The sequence below is a fragment of the Ammospiza nelsoni genome, chromosome 7 (genome assembly GCF_027579445.1).
Source record: "Ammospiza nelsoni isolate bAmmNel1 chromosome 7, bAmmNel1.pri, whole genome shotgun sequence".
In the NCBI taxonomy this organism is placed as follows: domain Eukaryota; kingdom Metazoa; phylum Chordata; class Aves; order Passeriformes; family Passerellidae; genus Ammospiza; species Ammospiza nelsoni.
The window spans coordinates 4,509,554-4,525,041 of NC_080639.1; the positions used below are offsets into that span (position 1 = coordinate 4,509,554).

General features: G+C 41.2%; 1 protein-coding gene across 2 annotated transcripts in view; it reads right to left on the reverse strand.

The window, feature by feature from the left end:
- The window catches only part of UBE2F (ubiquitin conjugating enzyme E2 F (putative)), a 59,308-nt gene that overhangs the window by 19,868 nt on the left and 23,952 nt on the right, over positions 1-15,488 (reverse strand). For both annotated transcript variants that reach the window (XM_059475870.1, XM_059475869.1), the window contains 3 exons: positions 12,869-12,926; positions 2,546-2,578; positions 290-352 (listed from right to left, as the gene is read on the reverse strand). In XM_059475870.1, coding sequence (XP_059331853.1) covers positions 290-352; positions 2,546-2,578; positions 12,869-12,926 — 154 coding nt within the window. The remainder of the gene's footprint in view (positions 1-289; positions 353-2,545; positions 2,579-12,868; positions 12,927-15,488) is intronic.

Genomic DNA, 15,488 nt, shown 5'->3' on the forward strand with positions numbered 1-15,488 from the left:
GCACAACTTGAGGGAATTCTCAGCCACAAGAAGGGAAAGATTATCTATTTTGGGGCTGTGACCACATTGTGGCCCACAAGCCCAGCAGATGGTGACTAACTCAGCTGTGTGCAGTTTGCTTTCCCAGAGAAAGCCCTTTTTGTTTGAGTAACTGGCTGCTGATACAATGAGTCACTCAGCTACCTCGAGCAGCAGCTCCACCACTCTAAAAGGAACTGCCTGGGAAGTGCTGAGTACAGAATGTGTGCTTGTTTAGGAACAACCTGCCTTAAATAAACCACTGACTCACCTTGTCACGCAAATGATGCTCTGCAGCCTCAATATTCAAAGGATCGTCAAAATTCAAAAGATCCTGGAAAAGAAAGAGAGAACATTGAGGGGCTCCCACTCACTGCATCACCAGGAGCCCAGAGACCTCAGGAACAAGAAAATGGAATAAAGCAAACAGGGCAGCAGGATTCATTTCATCATTTTTTTCATCATTTCATCATTTAAATACTGCCTCGGTGCCAAAGGTAAATGCAAATGAGTAATTTGGTAATTGGAAAGCAAATCACAGAGCAATTAAATGGCAACAGCACCAGGGCATTTAAGCCCTGCTGGTGTGGGCCACATGACACTTCTCCCTGGAAGTGAAAGTATTTCTAGCAGGAAAGTAAATTTTAGAGGAACAGTCAAACTTCCAGGAGGCACAATTCCTGTTGATTTTTCTTAGAGGACAAAGTAAACCTTGAAAAAAACTTCTGCAAACAGTGTGCTGATAAAGTGGGAGTTTCCTTAATTCCACCTCCACAGAAAAGCAATTTCATTCTCTGTGAAGAAGCAATTTCACTCTCTCTGTGACCTAGAGCCTGACAGGGAAGCTTTAGTGCTCTGGGAAAAACAAGGGAGTGGAAATAGAGGAAATAATAGAATTAGAGGAAATAGTGGAAATAGAGGTAAAAGAGTGCAAAGAACTAATGTGGGGACATGGAGCAGAAATAGTCCTGACAAACCTCAAGTCTCTCAGTTTAATCTCAAATATTACCTTTGGAAGAAGAAAGGGTTTACAGTTAAAAACAATGGAGAAGAGGAATCAACATTAAAAATAACACTCAATCACAAGTGGTAGATAAAACCGGCACTGAGAGATAAAATAAACAATGGGAAGGATTCCACTGACCAATGAATGGAAAAAGATATTTGCCTTTACAAACAAAATGTAGGTTTGTTGATAAATTAAACTGGAGATTGAAAGAGAAAAGAAACACTGGGGAATAACCCTTAACTCCATAAGAATGAAAAATTAAAAGGAGGGTTATACATTAGAGAGAAATCTTCAGTATCAAGCATTTCAGGAAATCTGTATCTCTCAAGTACCTCAACCAATGGGGAAAGAGAGAAGGGAAATGTGGCTGGGAAATCAGGATAAAAAGGAGGCTGCATGTTCCAAAAATTGGAGAGACCCCAGGAGAATGCCACATGGCCTCTCCCTTTATTTGAATTAAGTTACAGGACTCTTCTGCCTCCTTTTTGAGCATAAACCTCTGGTGTTTGTGGATTCATTTTCCTGACACAGCCATGACAAATGCCCATGGTCTCCCTAGGTAGGACCACCCCTCCCTGCAGCTCTTTGCTCAGTATTTTGATTTTATGCAGCTCTGCCCCTGAGGATTTTGCTTCCTTCCACTTGGCATGCACAGGGAGACTGACTCTGAAATGCAATTCACATTTGCTGGAAAGGCAAATGCTCTCCAAACTTTTACATCAAAGAAATTGTTGAAAAAAACCAACCAAGACTTTGGATGCCAGGAAATCCAAGCTTCCTTCTAACACCCTGGAGTGGTCCCTCCAGAGGAGATGACAAATGTGGCCACCAAGGTGGTGCTGCTCTTTGCCTCCTCCTGACCTTCCCACCCAGCAGCAATGGCTGAGGAAAGGAATCCTTAAAATGGTAACTTTTGTGAAGACTTAGCTTCTCTGCACTTTTAGGGCCAAAGCAGCTGTTGCTTCCTGCCCTCTCCTCCATTTTCAAGGTGCTCCTGTAATTACAGGTTCTTTCCTCCCAAATATCTTTAAAAAACAGAGGAGGAAATGGGATCCCTGAATAAAATCACATAAATTCTGTGACAAGTCAGGTTTTATAAAAACAAGGAATGAGACTGCAGGGCAGACATTAATACCAAAATACTTTTTTTTTTTTTTTTTTTAAGACTAACACCAACACAATTCCTTCTCAGATCAGTATGAATTTCTATTTCCTGCAAATCAGCAGAAGTAGTTTCACACTGAGGGGAAGACCCCAAACAATTTGTTACCAAAATATCCCCTAATATTTCTAACCAAAGTAAAACCCATGTACAAAAAGCTGGCATTTCAGACAGTCTGGATGAGTTCCACAAACAAAAGCACAATCTGATTTCACACTCATCCAACACCCACTGAAGCCAAGGAAGCCAATAAAGACCTAAACTTTTAAAGGCAGTTTGGTTTGTCATTAGGTGATGCTGAAACTAAACCAGGCAGGAAAAAGAAAAGGGGACATGCAAAATATTCTTTTACTTACAGTAAATAAAGAGTTTAACCCCCAGACAATATCCTGCAAAGAAAAACATAGTTAGTTAGACAGGCATTTCAGGAGTTTTGAATGTGTTCACAAACTTAATTTTTCCATTAAATTAAACTTAGTTAATCCATTAAATAACTGGAAAAAATCTAGATTAGGAGTAATGTATGACGAATTTAAATCAAAATGCTGAAAAGGCATTCCCATTTCATGGCCACTTGATATTCAGAAGGCAGCAAAAACCAAATACTGCATATTCAAACAGAAGGTCAGAGCATTCTGAGTGTATTCTTGTTGCTCCTCCATTCAAGGAGAGGAGTGATACATCAGGATTTGCCACCAGCTGAAAACAGCACTGCTTAAAGGGTGGGTAATGAAAGCTAATTCAGCAACCTATTCTTAAATTAAAGAGGGGTCAAACAAATTCTTGAAACTGTCAACATATCAGAGAAAAGAGGGTGAGCTGTAGTAGGAGTACAGAGAAATACTGTTCTTACATAAACATACATCTCAAGTCATTCCACAACTAAAATGCAATTTTACAAATTTACACTAAAGATAAAGCCTCAAAGCACCAAACTTCCTATGCACAGCAAAGACCTTCAATAACTGAGTGTATGTGAGCTTGTTTCCTGCTCTGGGCCCTGTGCTGAGGGTGTGCAGCACAGAAATCCCTATCCCTTAAGGACCCTGTGCAATTATGCCCTAATGAACAAGACACAATGTCAGCATCCCACAGCCTCTCACCATCCAATTCCCTCTGCTCCTGCACAAACCCACTCAGTTTAGCTGCTTTTGGCCTGGATTGCCAAGTAAATTGTATTCTATTTGTCATCTAGATGGCAGCTGTCTTCTGCTAAGTTTTCCTTATCTCTTCCACAACACCTGCTGATAACAGACCATTGAATGTCACTGCATGGCTGATAAGAACTAGAACATCCCACTGGGAGATGTGAGCCCAGAGGGAGAAGCCAAGCATTGCTACCTGGATATAATCTGGAGATTCTGGAACACCAGCACAGCTTCTCCACTGGATTCCCCAGAGGAAGAGCAGCTGCCTCTTCTTCCTCTGGATGTTCAGAGGAAGATGCACCTTTCTACAGGATCCCTGCTCCAGCAGAACCACCCCTGACACTGCAGGAGGGCTGCAGCCACAATTCCAATGGGACTGCCACCAACAGCCTGACCAACAGGGTGTCAGGTTGAGTTCTGACTCTGTCACTATTGTTTTGGTTTACTGCATTGTTTATATTTTTATTTTCTTCTAGGGATAAAATAAAATAAACCATGCAGTACACTATTTTCTTTATCTTTTTATCTTCTTTCCTTTATTTTCTTCCCTAAAGAACTGTTATTCCTGCTCCTATATTTTTTTGCCTGAGAGCTCCTTAATTTAAAATTTATAACAATTCAGAAGGAGAGGGTTCACATTTTCCATTTTAGGGGAGGGTCCTGCCTTCCTCAGCAGACTCCTGTCTTTCCAAACCAAGAGAGCTTTGAAAACATCAATCTGCCCAGCAGGGCTGGCACTGCCAGCCCTTCCAGCCTCAGCACCTTCTCAAGTGTGGCAAAGACAGCAACTTTCAAACGTGGCAGCACAGGCACTGAACTGCACAAAAGGGGTGACCCAGACATTTCATTCCAGTTATCTGCAAATATCTCCAGTGCTGAGCAGTCACCCTCACTCCCAAAGAACAGCTCTGCCAGTTCCTTAGCAAGCAGGAGAAAAATGAACATTAAATTCCAGTTATCTGGAAATTTTAAGAGTCTAGTGCTGAGCAGTCACCCTCACTCCCAAAGAACAGCTCTGCCAGTTCCCTGGCAAGCAGAAGAAAAATGAACATTTCAATTTTAATTGTTTTATTATTCAATTATTTCAAAGAAGGGATGGAAATCATTGTTTCACACTTTATTTAAGCTTCTGTGCTTGTTCAACTGCTGGCACAGACACCAGGCATAGCAGAGGGCAGCAGAGCATAGTATTAAGGACACCTGTATTAATCCTTGGGGTAAATTATTAGTACAATGCAGTGATGTGCCAAAGTCACAGATTAAAGGAAGGTTTGTTGGCATGGAGAGCAGCAAAAGGCAGGAAGGTCTCAATTTCCACTTGATTCTCCCACATCCAGGGATCAGAGAGTGCTCAGCAGCTCTGGGGAACCCCTCTGCCCCCAAAGATCAGGATCCCATTCCACTGCTGCTCTCCAAGGCTGTTCTCACCTTCAGGGAGGCAGAGTTACAGGACTAAATGACATTTTTAGAAGTTGCCTTCTACCTACACCATGGGACAGCAGGCTGCAGCTGCAGAACCACAGCACTGAGCATTAAAACCATCCCGGACACCTACAAGGTCACCTGAGGACTGTGGGGCCTGGCCATTTCTAAGTGCTGAGTGCCAAACCTGCATCCCCAGGGGTACAAACTGTCCACAGCTGTTCCAGCACCAGCATGGCTGAGAAGGAACAAACCAGGAGCAAGGCAGTGTCTTCTAAAACCCCCAGGAGCTCATCTTCTCCTTACCCTGAGCAGTGCTGACCCCCCTGCTCTGCCAGAACTCCCCAAACACCAGCAGAGCTCTCTCCAGACAGAACTCCTCCTTGTCCAAGACAAGCTCCAATGCCTCACACAAGTAAATGCTGCAGCTCAAAAAGGAGATGTGATATCATATTTTCATATTATATAATCAATTGTTCCCAAATTCTTATTTGCTGAACCCTGGTTTTAACGCTTTGGAGTTGGTTTTACAAAGTTCTATTAAAAAATAAAAAAGGAAACATCAAACAAAAAAAAACAAAAAAACAAAAAAAAAAAAAAAAAAACAAAAAAACAAAAAAACAAAAACCTTTGTACAGGCACAAGCTGTCAGAATGCTGTACATCTCCACTGCCATTCTAGACACCACAAAGCATAACAGGATTATTATTATTACTGAATAATTTACCTGTGCAAGTCTTAATACCATTTTTGATGTTTCCATCTATTCCAGTTTATGATTTGCTGGATTCCTTTTATACCCTTACATGGCTCCATAAGAAAATAATGCTAAATTACTACCAGAGGACAATTGCTTTTTGTAATGAGCTTGAGGATAGGCTGGATTGAAACCTAGGATATTGAGAAAGGGAAGTGGGATGGAACAGATGAGCAAAAGTGAAGCAACTATTTGGTATTTGAAAAACTCAACATTGTTGAACTGCAGAAATAATCACTCTGCATTGCTGACTTCAGCAGAGCTGCTGGCTGCAAGCAGATAAGCACAGCCTTGATGCTTGCTTTTGGTTTTCCTGAGGAACCAAAAGGATGTGCCAGCCCATGAAGATGTTGTCAGATTTAACAGCTTCAAAACTTCTGTTCTCCTTCAGTGTAATAAAACATCAGGATTCAAATATTTACTGAACTTGTGGATTAAATAGTCTGAAAATCAAGTTAAGCCCACGTGCAGGAGTTTTTAAAGACAATCTTCACAGGGAGGAGCAGAGAATGTTCATGGTGCACACCCTGACAGTGCTGCACTTCAGTGAGATCCCACTTGTACAAGATCAGAATTGAAAAGCTGTTTCCTTCACAAAGCTGCTTTTCATCAGACTTCTCCGGGTTTAACATCAAACTTGCAGAGGACAAGGGCACCACTGCTGAGGTGCAGCCACAGAGCAAAGCTGAGAGAGCCTCTGCTTTTGGCCCAAACCTGCTTTTTGTGCTGGACCTGCAGCCTGCTGTTCCAGATTGCAAGGCAAGATGTTTTCCATTCCTATCTGTATGGCAGTTGTCTTTTGTCAAGTGGGCAGTTTGCCTTATCTCTCTTTGAGTGACCACATTCACACCTGGGAGGGGACATTGCTGATAACAGACTATTGAATGTCACTGCATGGCTGATAAGAACTAGAACATCCCATTGGGAGATGCTCCAGAGGGAGGAGCCAAGCATTGCTACCCAGATATAATCCAGAGGTGTTTGGGACACCAGCACGGCTTTCTCCACGGGATTCCCCAGAGGAACAGCAGCTGCCTCTCCTTCCACTGGATCTTCAGAGGAAGAATAGATCCTTCTCTACAGATCCCCCTTGCTCCAACAGAACCACCCCTGACACTGCAGGAGGGCTGCAGCCACATTTCCAATGGGACTGCCACCAACACCCTGACCCACAGGGTGTCAGGCTGGGTTCTGACTCTGGCAGTGTTGTTCTAGTCTACTGCATTGTTTATTTTATCCTTTTATTTTTATTCACTATTAAAGAACTGTTATTCCCTGCTCCCATATTTTTGTTGCCTGAGAGCCCCTTAATTTAAAATTTATAGCAATTTGGGGGAGGGTTTATATTCTCTATTTCAGGGGAAGTTCCTGCCTTCCTTAGCAGACTCCTCTCTTTCCAAACCAGGACACCTGGGCTGCCAAACTCCTCGAGCTGCTTTATCTGGTTCCTGCCCCAGCCCGCCCAGGCAGTTCCCTGGGTGGTGTCCCACAGGTTTCCCATCAGCTCAGATGTCACCTGTGGCTCAGATGCCTTTGGGAGTCCAAGGCAGGTCTTGGATATACAAATGGGTTTAATTCACATTTATTGTTAGTTCAGAGGAGGCAGTGATGGTGTCTGAAATCAAGAGTGGGGGTTCCCAAGCACAGCAGTACCTGGTTAAATCCACAGTGGGTGAGGGGAACATGGAATAATGAGGGAAGCACACTCTGCTCCATGGCACTGCCACCATCCTGGGCTGGAGCATGGGGAAGTCAACACAGGCAAGTCAGAAGTCCAACAGACTGCTGTAAACACCCCTTTAGAATTGTCCCTTTTCATTCTGCACTATTTCTGTGCTGCCTCTGAGGGAAAAGTTACACTAAACCCCTGCCCACAGATTTATTTACAGCATGCCAAACGAGGAGAAAAAACCTGTTGCTGCAGCAGTGTCTGAAGTTCAAGAATCCTCAAAATCCTCAATGCAGCTTTTGAAACAGCCTCTCCTGAGGCCAGGGAGTCTCAAAGCTTTGCATTTCTAGGAGGTCTTAACTCAGTCACTGATCTTGCCAAGGGACAGTTCTCAGAGCCACTTCACAAAAGCAATGCCACTGAAACCATGCCACACACAAGGGGCTCAGAAAGACAACCACAAACACTTCTGGAGAGTGAAAGCAAACATGGAAATTGCAAATTAAGATTAAATTAAAATTTTCCAGTTTACCTCACTGTTTTTGAGGTATGGAATTAATTAAGATTAAATTAAGATTTTCCTTTAACAGGCAAAGTATATTTAATACATTAATTGAAGAAGAGAGCAAACCAGACAAAAGCATCTAACAAACTTCCAATCTAAGAAATTCCCTCAAGGGATCCAAGAAGCATTTCTGATCTAACAGACTAAACAAAACAAAGCTCCTTGCTAAACAATTCTTTACAAACAAACAATTTAACCCAGTCAGATGAACAAAAGGAGCAGCAATAATTTATACAAGCATATCTGAAGTAAATTTTTTGGTTTGTTTTAAAAAGGGCTGGAAATGCCACTCTGAAGTCCAGCTTGCTCTAGTCCAGGCCAGCTCCTGGGGCAGCTCCCTGCTGTGCTATCTGCCTATTCACCTCCTCAATGTGCTTTTTCCTCTTCCCTTCTTCCACCATCTCTTAAAAACAATCTCAGTTTCTTCCTCTCTTCACTGCAGCCTAAAAAACCACCAAGCACACTTCATCCCACCCCACCAAACAATCCCTCATCCCCACAAAAAACTTGTCCTGGGGATCAAAAAAAAAAGTTTTCCTTCCAGAGACAAACAAAATCTCTTTTTATATTTCCTCTCCTGCTCTTCTTTAATCTTGCAAAGGTTGAAAAACATTGTTTCCACCTAGAAAAAGGTGACAGAGGGAATGCCACCTTTCTTGAGCCACCCACAAAAGCCACCTCAGCTGTCATGTACCTGTCGTCCCTGCCTGTGCTTCCCACCCAAACACAGCAGCAGCTCCCCCCAGGGCTCTGGGTACCCTCAAAGGCACAAACTGCTCCAGTTAGCAAAACACAAAACCAGGAGGGAGGCTGGAAAAGCATTCCTTTTGTACTGGAATATAGGGGAAAGCAAACAGGAGCAAAGTGCTGTCCCAGAGCAGGGCAGCTGGGAGGTGCCAAGCATGCAGAGCACTCCCATCCCTCACTCTGTCACTGACTCCTTGACCCCTGTCCCCGTGGTTACTGCAGGACAAGGGGATAATCCTGGGGAAATTGTTCCCTGGGGAATTCTCTGTGACTTTTTAATGATCACAGTGATCACAGCACTGAAGCCATCACCCTCTGGAGAGCACTCTGCTCACTGCATTAAAGCTGACACTAAGTGAATATTCAGAAACCAGCAGTGTGGGGAGAACAAGCATGGGTTAATTACAATTATCTCAGCTCTCCTCACTCACGTGCCCATAATAACACCTACACCAAAAATTTGGCTTTGCCAGGGGACATTAAAAAGAGAAAATAAAAATTTTACTAAGCATTTCTGAAGCAAAAAAGCCATTAGAAGACACTCAGCTCTATATTTTCACCAGCCTGGGCATGTATGGAAGGGAAAGAAATAAATCACCTCTTACAAAACTGATAAAGCCAATTTATAATGAAGTTAAAATACAACACAATATTCCTTTGGAAAAATATTTCCTGAAGCTTATTTTAAGAAAAAACCTGAATGCCAGATCTGCACAGAAGATTGTCTTCAGCAGTTCATAGCTTCTTTTTCAAAATACTGGGTCTGAAGTTGTTATCTGGGGCAAATTCAATTTTTAGAGGTGAGGAAGACATATAAAAAGACCAACTCCAAAAGAGGATTTGAATAAATCAGTAGCTGTACAATGTTATCATAATGCTGAGAAAAACAGCCTGAGCAAGAAGAATTCATCTAACAAAGCTTGCAGGTTTCTTTTTTCCCTTCATGCTCAAGACAGTGACAGTCACTTTATTGTCTGTTCCAAACACTCCTCTACACTAATTACAGATGATGTTGACAGCAGACCATCTTATTTTCCTTGAGATGATAGGTGAAAGTTTTGTACTTTCAAAACTCCTCAGGCTGATGCTTAAACACTGAGGTAAACAGGGAAAATGAAGTCAGGACCCTCTGATTTATTTCTCCAAGATATGAGTTTGACATTTGGATAATTCCAAATGAAGTCATTCCAGTGACTGAAGACAAGGGCAGAACCAGTGAACCAAACAGGACAAAATGCTGCCATTTAGTATTGAAACATTAATTAAATAAGCAAGGCTCCTAAGGATCAACTCCAAGTTTACTGGAGTTTACTGTGACTCTTAATTCCTTTTAGATCAGGTAATCTAATAGCACAGACAGATATTTATTAACCAGGATCTGGAGTTATGGGAGAGAAATTCCTGAGAAAACTGTGTTTCCTGCAGGGGGGCATGAAAAGCTCTCTGCAGATCTGTAGTTTCAGACTACCTGGGTGTTTATTGCTCTCAGAAGAGCCAGGAGCAGGAACACAAAAATGACACAACCCAGCACTTGGAACCATCTCAGTGAAAAACTGAGCTGCACATACACCTAACAAACACGGAAAGGCTCCAGAGAACAGCCTAGCTGATCTCTGTGAGAACACAGCTACAAAAAGAAGAAAAAAGACAAATATTCCCTGTGAACATCCATCTTACATTTTTAAACACTGGTTTTACTGTTCATCTGCTCAGCCCTCCACAGAGCTGCCCAAGTGTGCTTTGATTATTTTTAAGGTACATCAATCAGGCAGTGATTTATGAAGCCATTTCCAGCTGCATTTAGTCAGAGGTAATTGTAGAAGGATCCTGACTTTTAGAACCAGTCAGGCATTTAAAATACACATCCACCTGTTCAGTTCTTAAAATCAATCACCTGAGATGTTCTCAGAGCAAAATGAAAACAAGCATTTAGGACAAAACTGAGGAATATTAAGAGAACTAACTGAGCTAGGCAGGTGATAATCCTGGCAAATGAGGCACATGCTGGGGACTAACAGGAGCCACTATAGCACTTTGGAGTTTGAAATTGAAATTACTGAAGGCTACAAAGCAAAAGAAACAGCAGCAGTGTGAAGTCATGTGAGGTATTTAAAAGATGGTACTCTCAACAACATTAAAAAACCCCTGAGAATAGAATGGAATTAAAGCCATCTATTTGCTTTCTGCCTGGGAAACTTTCATTTTAACCATCACACCTAAAAACAGGAGAAAAGCAAGTTCACATACTCTGAGCAAGGCCCAAAGTAAATGCAGCAGTCTCCAGCTTTGTGAATAAGCTGCTTTGGAGAGGAAAGTGTGCAACAAAATGATGCACAATGTGACAGAAAGGAGACTGAAAGGTAAATAAGCTCCTGTTGCTAATTCAGGTTTAGCTACAAAAGAGCAGAAGGAACACAAAAATCACAAAGGAGCAGAAGGAACACAAAAATCAGCTAAGAAGCACTGCAGCAGTGTTCACACAACCCACAGCCTGGAGACCAATCACTACCAGAAATTACCTAAGGGTTTGGGATTCTGGAGTGTTTCTGTGAATAAAAAGAAAGTGATTATAAAAGTGTATATATAGACAGGCTGGCAGGGTAATGTTTTAAATCTGTTTCAGGAGAAGAGCCCAACTCTGCTCAGAACCTGATTTCAAAACAGCATCTCAGGCAGGAATTCAGAAATAGCACATTCTTTATTTCCCTCACTCCACACAGGCTGCTCTTCACAGTGGTCCAGGGAAATGTGTTCCCAAGCACAAAGAAGGGAAAATAGATAAAGCTCAACACTTGGTAACCTGAGGAGAATTCAAGCATGGATGAGATGACAGCAAATGCAAAAAAATGCTGGGAAACAAAACGGAGTTAGGTCTTCCCCTCTTAATAATCCTCCACACTGTAAAAAATACATTTTATCAGGTAAGTTTTCCAGACAATTTAACAGATTTTCATTTTTATGTCAGAAAGTTTTTTCATGTTTCTACCCATTTGATAATAAAAAAATATTTAAAAGGTCACAGCAGTTGATTTTGAAGGATTTTACATGTAAGAGCTCTGCTGTCACCACAAGGGTTCCAAAATGAGACCCAACCAAAAACTTGAGCCCTCTAAAGGGTGAAGCACACAAGCCCCACACATGCAGCTGGTTTGTGCATGTGTATTCTCCACTTGAATGGCATCTCTAATGCCCTTGGAACAGTTTTTGTGGCAGAAGGACATGGCCACTCCCAATTTAATTCTTTAGGAGTAGTTCAGAGTGCTTTACTGGTCAGCTATTCCTGCAGAAAACCAGGCTGACTTCATATAATTCACAAAATAAATACTGATTTTCAAGTCCCTAACAGGCCAAGACTGGATTCCAGCCCACAGAGCTTCTGTGCAAATTCTCACTGCTCCCCTGGTGGTGATGAAAAGTAAAAAGTGAGCTCACAACTGTGATGCTTCAATGTTCAAAATTTAAAAATCCAATCTGATTTTTCTCTTTTTGAAGTTAAGCTACTGCTTCCTTTTCTCTTGCTGAATCTTTCATTTCAACAATCACAGAAAAAGCTCCTCTTTTCTGGGTTTCTTGTCCATTTGCACTCATTTTTAAGCTTAAAACTTTCTCTGAATGAAAACACAGGGACAGGAACAGAACTAATTAACTTAAATTACTCAGTGCCTTGATTTAACCTGAGGTGAAAACAGAAACACAAAAACCAAATCACACCAAGTGATGAAAAAACAATAGGGAAAGAGTGCTTATGAAAATCCACAAAACAAAACACTCATTTTGCTTCCAGAAAGTCACATGCTCACCTCAGCAGAGATTTTACAGATGAAGAAAGTCCCAAATCTCATTCACAGTGCCAAAGAGCAAACCAAGTATCAGATAAAGGTCATTTTCAATTTGTTTTTTGGAAGAGACAAACACCTGATGTGTACCCTTTATCCACCTAATGCAGTTAAAGCTCTGCAAGAAACAATTTTGGCAGCATTCCTGGGAACAGCAAGAGGAAGATAAATGTCCTGCTCAGGGCTCTGCACTGATTTTGTCAGGAGTATCAATCCCATGGAAATTACCAGGGTTATGGATTGCTGTTCACAGGATGCTCTTGTGTTTGCTGCCTGGCTGAAAACCAGCACACCTAACAGAGTGTGGGTTCTCAGGGTAATCCCAACCTCCAAAACCTTGGAGCAGAGCAGGATTTGTGCAGTCACCCCAAAATTCCCAAAAAATTTCTACAGTCAGCACTGTACCAAAGACAAAAAATCCTCACCTCAAAAACCTGCTCTTGAGCAAACCACATGAGCTGATTCTTTCCAAGGCCAAAAAAGGTTTTTTTAAGATTTATGTAGAAGGAAACATCAAAAAAAAAAAAATCAGTACCTTTAAGGTTCTAGTTGGGGCCCAGCCAGTGCCATCAATTGAGTGTTCTCTCAATAAACTGGAAAAGAAAGACACACACATTACACAGAGCAACTTCTGCTTCAATTGTCTTTGTCAGAAACCTCACAAGAAACCATCAGGAAGTAACTGCAAGATAAGATCTAATTCCTGCACTATTTATATCCAGGTAATGGAATTTTAAAGTCCAGGAGTTGGGATGTCTGCCTAAAATTACCTTCTCCACAGTGTCATTACAGAACTCCCCATCTGAGCCCATCTCTGTCAAAACACCTGAATTATTCTCCTCCAGCAGCACAAGTGTGACAGAAATACTTGTGACAGGCTCTGCATTGAACCCTTTTTTTATTCCCTGATGCATTTTAGAGCATGCTTATCTCTGGTGAAGAGACAGCCTTGCAGGATGACCCATCCCTCACCAAAACTGGTACAAATCAATAAAAAAAAGGTGTTTTGGGGAGGGATAGCTAATTAGCAAAGAGAGGATCATCATCCTATATTCTCTGAAGGACTTCAGCTTAAAGGTAAAGGGAGAGAGTTTTAGTCTGGCTGCTCTGGAGGAAAAACTTCCATATAAAAAACATATTAATTTTTTTTTTAAATATATAAAGATATATATATATAAAAGATATATCTACATATGATACAAATATATATCTCTCATATTAAAAATATATACAAGATATAAAAATATATAGGACATAAAATATATAAATACATCAATCCATATATGAATATAAAAACTATTATATCATAAAATAATAAATATAAATATTATATTCATATTATTGTATTCTATTACTATATTTATCAATATTGTATTATACAAAAAATATACATGTATTATAAAATACAACTTGAATTTTAATATTAATATAGAAAAATACAGAATTTCCTAGATGCACAATCCAGCATAGATGTCCCATATTATTGCACATATTAAGCCCAGTGAAGCTGCTGACCAGTTTGCAAGTGGAAACCATTGAGGTGTTCAGGCATTTCTGGACCTTTCAGATCCCAACCTCAGCAGTAATGAGGAGGAGATATATTGGGGATCTGAGCAGAATTGAGAAATAAGCTGAATTCTTGCTCAGAAAAGTAATAATCTGAATGAAAACAATGTAAAAAGCTCCCTGAAGCATAATTCACAATCACACCTTCCTCTGTAAGGAGTCAGCTGAAACAACTCACACAGCAAAGCACAGAAATTCCCCAGCAGCAGCAGCTTCTGCTACTGAAATGACAGGACAGGGTTAAAGTGAAACAGTTTAACTGTAAGGTTTTAGCAATTCCCAGGCTGACATGCATTAGGTACATTTTAAATCACAGTAGGTGATTACACCATAGAGGTTATGTAGTTGTTTAATGAGCATGGCAAGTTGATATGCAAGGAAATTCAATCCTTGTTCAGTGCAGAGATCCCAGGAACAGGATGATAACCTGGACAAGCCCATTCCACCCTAAGTGTTGCTCATCTCATTCCTGTGCCTTTCAGAAGATAAAATATGCCATTACCACTTGTGCAACGTTCAGAATAACATCTTGTGGCTGCAGTTTGTCTCCATATGACAAAAGCAAAAAAAGCTTTTTGTCTGTTCCTTATCAAACTGTGTGGCAGTGCTTCCATTTGCCTCTCCATCCACCTGACTGGGAAATTCCAAGTGGGGGGAAAGTTAACACACAAAATAAAGTCAGAAAAATATTCAGTGCCAGAGCACCTGAGCATGAGCTAAGGCTCATGGCCTCAGAGCTGTCCTGGCACAGCTCCAGCTGAACACCACAGCGAGGATGAGGAGACACCTGCACCTCTCAGAGCACTCTGGCAGGAAAGCAGGGAACACACATGTCACAGACATTTTCTGAACAATCCTTTCATTAGGATTTTTCTTTTCTCCTGAGAAGCTTCAGCTCCTCCATGTTCTGCTGCTTTGCAATGTGATTTGGAGAATTGTGAAATGTTTTTACGTGATGACCAATGACAGCCCCACCTGTGTCAAGGCTGTGAGCAGTCACAAGATTTTATCATTCCATTCCTTTCCTTGCTAGCCTTCTGATGAAATCCTTTCTTCTATTCTTTAGCATAGTTTCAGTAGATCATTTTCTAATATATTATAAAATAATCAATCAGCCTCAATCAGCCTTCTGAAATATGGAGTCAAGATTCTCATCTCTTCCCTTGTTCTTAGACTGCTGTGAACACCACTACTGACACAGAAGTGTCCTTTGGCTTCATACTCCTCATTTGCTGGTAATTTGTTATTAGAGCAGCACCCTCCTTCTTCTACAGATTAAAAATGATCATTAAACAGAACCTTTCCCCAGATCTAAGGAGACCTCCCAAATTATGATTACAAATCATAGATCAACCTGGGTTCCATGGGCAGAGTGCACAATCACTGCTTTTGAACTTTCAGTAACCAAAACAGCCCTGATGTGACCAGTCAGCTGCTCAGCTGTCATTTCAGCAAATACCTCCTCATTCTGTAACTCCTGCATGGCAGAAAGCTCTGAGGAATTGTTTTCTTTTTAAATAAAGAGATCTTTCAAAAAAACATCTCCTGAAAGTGAGAACTGCATGATTGCAGTAATTGTAAAACCCTCT